This window comes from Atta colombica, unplaced genomic scaffold (assembly GCF_001594045.1).
Source record: "Atta colombica isolate Treedump-2 unplaced genomic scaffold, Acol1.0 scaffold252, whole genome shotgun sequence".
Taxonomy (NCBI): Eukaryota; Metazoa; Arthropoda; class Insecta; order Hymenoptera; family Formicidae; genus Atta; species Atta colombica.
In genome coordinates, this window is record NW_017259351.1 from 1517986 (window position 1) to 1529243 (window position 11258).

Consider the following 11258-nt stretch of genomic DNA (forward strand, 5'->3'; position numbering starts at 1 on the left):
TCAATTTAGTATGATACTACTGCTCTAATTCTGTTCATGATTTCGAGAGTGAAAAAGATTTCGACGCGCACGATTTCGGAATTGAATGTGTTCACACTTATTTAATCATCAAAATCCGCTTTGACCGAAAATATAATTATTTCTCTTAATTAATAAATAAAGTAACATGAAGTAAATAAAATAAATAAACAAAATTTTCATTCACATTAGTGTAAAATCACATTTAGTGTAAAATATAACACAGAGTGTGAACATATCTGTAAATATATTTAAAAGTAACAGTGAATTAATGGCGTTTACGTTTATACTGTTCGATTTACGTCAAAGTTATAATATCGATGCCGATATTATGAAACTGGCCAATCACAAACATTTCATTTTTCAGAAGAATAGTTAAGATTGGCTAGTTTCATCAATATTATAACTCCAGCATAAATCAAGTCGTATATAAATGTAATTATTTTATTTTCTATTTCTCTAACATTATTTACAAGAAAGAAAAAAGTATGTAATTATAGGTCATATTGATATATGTGTATAATTTCGAATGACAAAAGTTTGATTCTTATTTAAAATTATAGTTTATATTGATATAACGTTAATTATTGTAGTATTTATAGTTAAATTATTGTAGTTTAAAGTTAATTAAAATATTTTTTTAATAAAACTTTTAGTAATTCATAAACAATTGTCGGCCCTTTATTTAATTTTTTCCTCAAGTGTTCATAGTTCCCCCACTCTCTCTTACTTCTTGATTCATACATATAAGATATCTTGCTGCGCTTGCCTTATTGCCGAGACATTACCGTGTGTCTCCAGATAAGAATATAATTTAAATGTAAGAATACTTTATATAATACAAGATCAACATTTTTTATATAAAACAGTATCGTCATTCGTTCAGTAAAATCGTTCTTTTCATGTGCAATTACAAAAAGTTTTGTAATTGTTTTACATGGACAGTAATTACATAAAACAACACAGAATAGTTTTGCTAAAGTAATCAAATATTTAGCTAGATCAAAAAATTATTCTATTATGTCATCAAAATAACTATGGAAGACGTTCAAGCTGGTTGCTTGAATATCAAAACTTTGTGCAATATTTCTGATTACGTCTGAATAGCTTATAAATTAAATTTGAAAATCCAACAATATTATTTTTAGATCTGTATCTAGCTAAATTTTTAAATACTTCATCAAAAGCGTTCTTTCCATACATTAAGAAAGCATAGTTAGAAAGTTAGAAAGAAAGTTAGAAAGTTAGAAAGAAAACGTTTTCGTTCGTATTCTCAACTAAATAAGTCATACACGAACCACACGATATAATTCTTTCAAGGTAAATTGGGACAGAATAGCCATCATCCCGCGAGCGAATCAGAATTTCGTTGGCAGGTAATCTTAAAAATAAAATCTACCGCCCTTTTAACGAGTAGTCGGTGCGAGGATAACATGCACGAGACTTTATAATTGCATTCTCTCTAGTCGAACACGAGCATCCGGTTCTTGTTACGACATACGTTTTGTCCGGTTATGTGACTACGCTAGAAATTTATGGCCACTAAAACGCCTCGCCGCTTGCGAACGCCTTTCGTTATTCCGTGAATACCTTTAATTAAATGACTGACGTCCACATAACCCTTCATTTAACGTTATAAAAGCCGCGCAATCATACGGAGCTTTCGCTCATTCGTAAAATCAACTCGTAAAATGAACTCGTCGACCAGCAAAATTGATGGTTTCCTTTGATAAAAGTTATCTCATAGTCATAATGGAATATATTTTGTACTGACTAATTCTTGAATCTCAACTCAATATGATCTCTCTGGAACTACACATTATGTTTTTACATGCACGAATTACACATTGGACCTTTTAGATTTAATCAAATATTTTTACATATAACTCTGAAAAAATTATATATTTCTTTACCAATTTTTTTCCAGAAAAAAACGTCAGACATCAAGGGATATGACTATATAATCAAAATTCAAGTTTGTTGATAAATTACAAATGCAAAAATGTTTAAAAAAGGACTTTCAAAAAAAGTTAAATGATTTGAAATTTTTTCCAAGTTTCACAGATTTACGTGTTCTAGGAAAAAACCACTTGAGTACAAAAATACTTTTGTCCCAAAATCATTTAAAATCGTTTCTAGAAAAAACCTTTAAACTCTCTAAATCTGAATCAGTGGATAGTTACTATCCAGTAATAATTATCCAGTAGCATACTTAGCATTAATAATCAGTGAAGTTCAACTAAAAAAGGAAGAATACTTGAGCATTATATAATTAAAATATTGACATTTGCACGTTAATTTCAATCTTTCAATACCGTATTTATTGAATTTTAAGCACTAAAACAAAATTAGTTAAATCATATTAGGGAAAAGTTCCGTGGCGTTTTTTTAATGCCATCTAATGGGAAAAATACCACGAACTTTTTTCCACACCTAATATAATAAAGATTAGCTAGATTAGAGATATTCTATCTCATATTTAATTCACTGATTATCAATGGCATATTTGGCACTGATATCAGTGATTATCCATTGATTCAGATTTAGAGAGTAAAATTGATAGTTTTCTAAATGAAAAAATTTTTCTACTGGAAAAAATAATTAAAATAAGTAAAAATAAAATGTTACAATGTTGATGTAAACACAAACGTTTTCACCTATGCTTATAACGTATGAGGAAGGATTAATTATGTTGACGTTGCACGTCGTGACCTTTGCGCGAGAACGTAATGTTATGGAGCACTATTGTTTATTACTGACATCATTAACCTTTGGCGCTTAATTAATGTGATAAAGCAAATTATACTGTACATATATCGATAAACACATCGAGAGTAAAAAATGTATAGAGTTTAAATAGAAAACTTAATGATGCTCGATATTATTAAAAATTATATTTCTATTATTTCTATTTAAAGAGAGATTCTTATAAAATATTTTTCTATATTTTATTTAAAAATATATACTTTTTTTTAATCATCAATAAAGTAGTATAATTAATAATTTAGTTCTTATCTTTATGTCAACGACTTTAAATTACAATATATTAAAAATTATAATAAATTCTTTGAAAAATCAAGTAAGTGCGGAGAAATAAATGAATTATCTCTACATCTAAATTTTGCTTTGATAAAATTTAAGTTGAAAGATTTTCGTGTTAAAAGTTACCTTTTTTAATGAAAGAGAAGTGATGTTCAAATAAATTTTTATTCAATTCCGAAAGTCAAATAGTCGAGCAAATGAAAGAAATTGCAAATGTTTTATTTCAGTCTTGTATATTCATCGACGTCGTACTTTCTCGAACACGAAGATCTAAAAACAATTTAAAAAGCGCTCAAAGGGTTAATTATGGCGAACGGCGATTCAAGAGACGATATCGAGAAGTGAACGTCAAGACGACGGTCAATATCGGCGCTCTGTGAAAAGTAGCCCAAGAAACGCACGCTTGATCTTTTATTCATGTCACTATCGACCTCGTTCTCGTGGCTCGTCCTGTCTTCCCGCATCCAACCCGCATCCGGCTGTTACGCCGTTCGGGACGGACGTGTCATTTTGCGCGATAACACTCGCATGTTGCGACATGCGTGACATGTGAAGGGCTGATGCCCCGCAGCCACCCTCGATGCTCCGTCACGTGTACGATGAGAGTGCACTCTTCACAGGACATACACGTCTTTCACAAATACGAAAGAATTGCTCATAAATTCTTGTATTGACGGCAAAAAGAAAGTTATATTCAAGATTTAATAAGCGAATAAAACACATTATCTATTATTTCAATATAAAATAACGATATGTTGAGTAAGAATAATGGTAATTCAAATTAAGTTAAATTTGACACTAGATTTAACAGAGTACACTTATTATTAAATCATTACATTGCATATATTTGATAACGAAAAAATCAACCTCATATTTTGAAAAAAACAACGACATATGTCCGATTTAGACTTTTCGCAAGCAAATATAATTCTGAAACAACTCTAAAATATCGATAAAAATACTCGTATAAACAAGATTATTGTACGAAGCATAGTTACAAGTTCGGGTAGACAATGAGTATGTAATACCGATAAACAATATGGATAGAAGAAGAGAAGATAACGAGCTATTCATCGGCCATTATGTTCGTGATCTAAAGCCGAGATATATTGAGAATTAATTCTACAGCCTATTCGTCTCTCTGTGCGTTTTTGTTCGGACGTTTTGTTTAGAATGCGCATTTATTGTTATTTTTTCTGTTGGCACGTGTAATGCATACGCTATACGAAAAGTATTTTCAGTGCATTACTGCGTTACAAAGGCAAATTTTTAATCACGCACAAGCGAATAAGTGACACGTAAAAAAAAAAACGTATGAATTTTGTTCTACAGTGGCAAAAACAATTCTTGAATTCAGATACGGAAATAATTTGTAACATAATAATTTTTAACATCAAATACGAAATAAACAATGAGCAACTTTTTATAATAGCAGCAATGTTATCCGGACATATCCTGCTCCATTCAAATACGCGAGTGTTTTGACACGTTCTTCTGTAAAAATAAATCTTTGTTAAGAATTGTCTTAAATTTCGAAATAAGAATTATCAGATAAAAGAATTATAAATATTTCACATCATATTCACACATCAACGTAACAATTATTCTTAACATTTCATTTTAACTCAATCCCATGAATATTCAGTCAAATTTTATTCGCATTAAAGAGATAATAATGCAATTAAAAGCGCCGCGTTCGTACGTATTTCAAAAAGATATCAGAAGCGCAATCGTCGACAATTAATGACAGAGGGCGCAATGAAAGAGAAAAAGGAGCGATAGAAAGTATGAAGGAAGAACGAGGTGATGAATTACAACGTGTTCGACACGCATACCGAAAGGATTTTTTAATGAAAGATCGTAATGAAAGGGTCTCGAACGTGCGAGCGAGGATTTCCCAAAACTTCGTAATCTCGCTTCCACGCGCAGCTTTTTCCACACCGACGACAATGGGCGCGCGAATGCGTCACTGCCATTCGTTATTCGCGAATTATTTATTCTACGCCCGTCAATATTGAATTTGCCCCTATTATTGGAACATCCCACCGGTAATTCGCTTCAACGCGCGCGCCGCTCGTAATCGCCGAATCCGCTTAATTTCATCAGAATTGGCAAATCGAAATACAGCCGGAAATTGGCATCTCCGAAAAATGACGTCAATAATTCTTCCCATAATTTTTGTAAATGTCTATACTTTCTGTAGACATTTGAAATTCTTTAGTATTCTGTAATGTTATTTTATTTTGCAAAAGTTAAATCTAATAATACAAGTTTAAAAATAAATCGTATAAAGAATAATATAAAAATCTTCAGTTTCGATGTAATAATATAAAGAATAATAAAATAAATAACATAATAGATAAAATATAATTTATCTTCTTCGTTCTGTATGTTGATTACAACAATTAAACTGTAATTTGACGTTATACTAGCTTTTAATAGACATATGCAAAATTTTACAGGCATTCGAAAACAAAATATCATATAATATTCATAATATTGTTATTTCGAATAGTGTATGCACATAACTACTATAAATATTGATTATCTTTGAGAATGACTACAAAAATGCATTATTTAGCAATTGTTATTTAGCAATTCGAGAAATTACAGCCTATGGTCATATTTTCCGTATGGCTATAATACACATATTTATTAATATATATTAATTAATATATATTAAACAAACTTTATAAAAAAAATTATTTATAATTATTACATCAGCAAATAAAAAATACACCGACATATTTTATAATATTTATGAATAGTAATTTCATAATAAATGATAATAATTCATTTACATTTACTATATACATGTAATTCACATTCTCTATTTTATTATTGCTAGACATAACTAATAATATCTAATTATAAGAAAATTAATAAAGATACAAAAAAGACAAAATAATATAGAGATTTATTCATCTATAATATATTTATATTCAAATTTGTATCAAATTTGTATCAAAATTATTACAAAATTATAGATATTCATTACATTTAACAAATATTTTTTTATTATATATTGTTTTATTTATAAGAAAACAAGAAAGATTTAATATAACAACTAGCTTTGATTAGCGTTAGTAATATGTCTCGAACTCGGTCGCTGTTATCTATAATAAACAGTGCGACATATATGATATCTAATGTACTCGTATGATGTTCGCCAAATATCTTCAAAAGTTGTATGCTCATTAATTCCCCATCTCTCAATATCAGCTGAAAGTTCAGCCATTACTTCTAGAATTTGTGCCATAAAATACAAACATTAACATAAAGTCGCTCATCATCGTGCAACGTCAGCCGCATGACAATGGATATGCATTTTTTCTGCACTGATATAAGATGCGAAAAAGTTGACGAAGAGATTGTGCCGCGAGAGAGAGACAAAAATTGGACATAGTACCAAACCCACAATCTTCTCACAAAGATTTCATTCTCTTTGCATGGAAAAGGAAATAGTGTTGTTGAATTCAATTTTTTAAATAATTTACAGTTTCCCCTCTTAGTGACAATAGGCATGAGATAACCGTAAAGAAGAACTCAAAAGTATTTTCTTACATAAGGTACAATATATAATGCGATATCTTATTGTACAGCACGAATAACACCTAACGATTCAGGGATTGAAAATATCTGCAATAAATCTAAATTCGCGATAGAGGGACTTTCTTGCTGATGCATAAGAATATCTTGAGATTCTGCGGAAGATCTATTTCTATCTTGGTGACATTTTCCATAAATAACCGTCGATGTCTATCTTTGAAGTCAACAGAGCGAGACTCACGCAATATATTTCTAGCAAAGCATTGCGCTGGATATTTCAGAAGATCTGTCAAGTAGATACTTCTGTTCCTATCGCTTGCGGGAGCATCGCGGGGTTGAAAATTTAATCGAGTGCCAGCAAAGTAATACATACAGATCTAGGTCGTTTCGGCAAAGACGATCGTACATTTTGCCGGCATACGAATAAATAATACAAAATGGTTGCGTTTCTAGAATTTTATTTTGTTTTATTCATTTTATTTTGAATGTAATTCGCAGCTCTATGTTCCTCGTTTGGTAACTAAAAAGACGGAATAATATGACTGTAATTCGGTGTAAAGAATACGAAATGCTGTGTTTTATGAATATGATAATCGAATGACTCGGTAAAATCTGGGATGGCTTGTAAAACTGCGCGTATAATACAGCGTATTAGAATAAGTAATAATGCATGTACGCATAGAACATCATAATAAATTTTCATTATATATTTCCTGCGTTATGTATTCATGTATTATTTGATATTCATCTGTGTCTGCGCTGTAAAAATTACATGTAAAATTATAACAATTATAGTGAGTAATTTTGGAACCCATTATTAAGTGTATATTTATACATGTAAAATAAAAGCACAACTTACAATTAAATTTTATAGTAATTAGATATTTGCTGAAGTAAAAACATACTTAATCCTCTGGAGCAGACTATAGGTTTATTAAACTTTCGCTTAATTATAAATTTCTTTGTAAAAATGTTAAAAATTTGTTAAACAATTAATTCAATTTTCTTTATTTCACAGCTATATAAATTTGCATTATTCTTATTAAAATATATTTAATATTCATTCTTTTTTACATATACGACTTATATCATTTTTGCTTCTTAATTAATGCCTTTTAATTAACATACAATAAATTAAATGAGCCTCATAGATCCACCGTTAATAACTGTATTGCAAATTTTTTTAACTCCGGAGAATTAATGTATCTTTTGCAGTTGATATAATTTAACTTGGAATATTTAATAAAACGAATGGTAGCAACGAATTGATGAATAAAATTCATATTTTAGGTAACGTGGATCAGGAGAAAAGACAGACAACTACTTACAGTGGGTAGAAGCACACATTCTATAGATACGCGTTTCGTTGTCTCAAACGGTCCTGGCTGGAATCTACTGATTAAAAACGTGAATCACGAAGATGCAGGTCTTTACGAATGTCAGGTAATGTTCACGAAAAAATAACCCGAAAAGATTTCCTTATAAAACCTGAAAATGTATCTTGTTGTCACTTATTTTGAAAGAAAACTCCAGAAAGTTTAGACGACAGTTAATCTCGTATTCTACGATAAAATTAGGACGGTCACATGGTTATTAAAAGTTTCTAATATTAATTAAATACGATCATATTAATATTAAAAACTTTTAATAACTACCATGACCATCTTAATTTTATCATAGAATACGAGATTAACCATTATCTAAATTTTCTGTACCTTTCTCTCAAAATAGTTGACAACAAGATATATTTAGACTAAATTAATTGGCTCTTTGTAATATCTTAAAAAAGCAATTATCTTTCACTTGAAGAATTTTTTAGAAAAAAGTTAAAAAAAAATAAAAAATAAAAAAAATATTTGTTCACAATTAATATTAAATCATTAAAATAAAAATTTACATTATAATTTCATACTGATTGTAAATAAAGTTTTAAAAACAATAAGCACCTTTTTTCTTATGAAGACAAATCTAAGATACTGAAATAAAAAATTAAGCGAGTTATTTCGATAAATATTGCTATCGACTGTTTCTTACCAAATACAGTTTTTCTTTTGTCTTTACGGAATTTTTCAACTAAAAAAATAACAAGTGAGACGATCACTGGATTTACATTGTTGCGATCTTTCCTAAATCGCGTGCATCAAATGGTAGTATTTACCAGTTCAATCAGTAGTGAAAACCAATCGTGTCAGACAGTGGTAATATCTGATTTGTTAAACCATTTTATCAAATAATAACAAAATTTCCTTGGTATTTGTTGAGCATATCTTTTAGTGATCTGTATACTTAATTCAGTTATATTCTAATCTAATTAAATCTAATTAGATCTGAAATACCACTGGAAATATTCATTCTCTATGTGCTATTTTTTTCTTTCTTGTGCTTTCTATCATATGGGAACATCGCGATATATATCGTTCATTAACTTCAAAAGTAACACTACTGAAAACGCGATCTTTTAATTATTACCATAAATGAGTTATATAAATATTATCCTGACAAACATAAAAAATAAATTTAATTTTATAAAAAAAAAAGTCACAATTCAAGAAGGGTGGTTTTTTAAGGATTGTGAAATGAAAATGACATTTGCTAAGAATATATTCTTTGTCGAGCTTATATTGTTTGATAATTTTTTGTCAAGTTGAAAAATAGTTTTTCTCCTTTTCTGAAAAACTTATTTTTTGAGTATTTTGTACATCACTTTTAAAGTAAGGAATTGATATGATACTTGAAGAACAATATGTATTTTATAAATAATCATAGATTCGTTTCGTGATGTTCTAATAAAATAGATTCAGACGGAACCAATGCAACAGCGATTCATACGATTGAATATCACGGAGGCGTATTCGGTGATACCGGGTGGACCGGATCTCCACGTGAAGCAGGGTTCCAGCCTGCGTTTGGAGTGCCAGTTGATGGCAGCCGCAGAATCGCCCAACTACGTGTTTTGGTATCGCGAGACGCGCATGATAAACTACGACAACGAGCCCGGTGTTCGATTCGAGCTTAAGGGAAACGGCTCCGTATTCATCGTGGAGAAGGTGAAGCTCTCACATGGTGCGAATTACACATGTTTGCCAAACAACGCCAGACCGGCTCACATCGTGCTACATGTCATTGAAGGTGAGCAATTGTTCGGCGGGCATCTCGTGACTCATTAATCCTTCGATTCCTGGATGTTTAACCTTCCGGAATTAAGATGGGTCTGTTGGACCGATTCAATTAGGTATATCTCTTCGGAACTGAGTGGAGCTATCTAACCTATTCAATAATAATTATATTCTTTACATTATATCTGCAAATTTAAATCATTATTATTAAAATAAACTTAATTTCATATTTTCATATATATTTTTTTATAGAAGTTTTGTTTTTGAATATGGCGATTTGCGATTATGTTATAAATAAATCTGTAATTAAAAGATGTGTCGCAAATTGCCATATTAAAAAACAAAATCTCTTTTTAAATCGTGCTGGTCGTGTAACCGAATCATAATATTGTAATAATCGAAGATTTAATTATAATTTTCGGACTCTGAGCATATTTGAAAACAATCATGAAAATACTGTAAATGAACTTATAATTAAAGTTGAAACGTTTGTACGATTAATAATTGTTATATAAACATTAATTAACATTTAGATCCTGTTCAGCTCCTATTTATTATTTTTCATTTTAAACTTACTTGTTATTTAATAAATTTGTTTTTAGTTTAATATACTTTTCGTTTAATGTACTGCAATTCAGAAACCTGTAATTTGCTCAATATTTAGACAACATATTCTCAACAGAGAATAATCGGTGGAAAATTCAAACATCAACTGCCAAAGTTTGACCAGATATTTCAAGCATTCTGTACATCCAATTGCATTTCTCTCGCTCGCGTTTGATTCTCTCAAAGAATCTCATCTATTTTCGCAGAGGAAGAGAAACCGGCAGCCATGCATGGAGGCGATCGACGAAATTCCACGGCGACTACGTCAACCAACATCATACTGATTCTCGTAGCTCTTCTGATTATCGAAAATGTAAGACAATATTTTCAGATTCTCATCTGCCACGCCACGTGACTATTGTAAACCGACATTTTTGCAAAGCTGTTTGGAAGAAGTTAAAACACTTTGAATTTTTTTTTTCTTTTCTAGACATCTTATCGAAATCATGTATCGAAAAATCACATTACCTTTAGTTCATCTCGGATCTCGCGAGCTGAAACTCTCTGACGATGAAATCCAAACGTTCGTAAAAAAAGATGTGACAGATTCCGCGTGGGATCAAAGAAAAACCTATTTGCGAATAAACTTAAAGAGAGAGATTCAACTGCAGACAGTTTTCCGAGAATCTCTGTATCCCCAGTGGCAAAATCTAAGGAGAACTACAAAGTTTCACGTAATCATGTAACTTTCGTTTAAAGAACGTCTTATCCAAGTGACACTACTTGATAGAAACTCTGCTTCAACTCGTAACGAGTGAATAATATTCGTGGAATGAGATTTGGCCGTCTTTCGACATGGACGAATTTGCTCGCGAACTTCAAGAACCAAGTTGCTACCTCGTGTCGTTGGTCATCATAAACTCTCGTGTATTGAAACAGATTTTTTTCCGTGAAATCTTATATTTTCTTACATTAAGATGGATTCAA

The 11258-nt window shown here is 30.5% G+C and overlaps 1 protein-coding gene across 2 annotated transcripts in view; it reads left to right on the forward strand.

Moving 5' to 3' along the window:
• Positions 1 to 10986, forward strand: part of LOC108688995 — a 156217-nt gene extending 145231 nt beyond the window's left edge. For both annotated transcript variants that reach the window (XM_018195574.1, XM_018195575.1), the window contains 4 exons: positions 7900 to 8052; positions 9405 to 9738; positions 10538 to 10644; positions 10762 to 10986. In XM_018195574.1, coding sequence (XP_018051063.1) covers positions 7900 to 8052; positions 9405 to 9738; positions 10538 to 10644; positions 10762 to 10839 — 672 coding nt within the window. In that variant the 3' untranslated portion in view covers positions 10840 to 10986. The remainder of the gene's footprint in view (positions 1 to 7899; positions 8053 to 9404; positions 9739 to 10537; positions 10645 to 10761) is intronic.
• Positions 10987 to 11258: the final 272 nt, after the last annotated feature.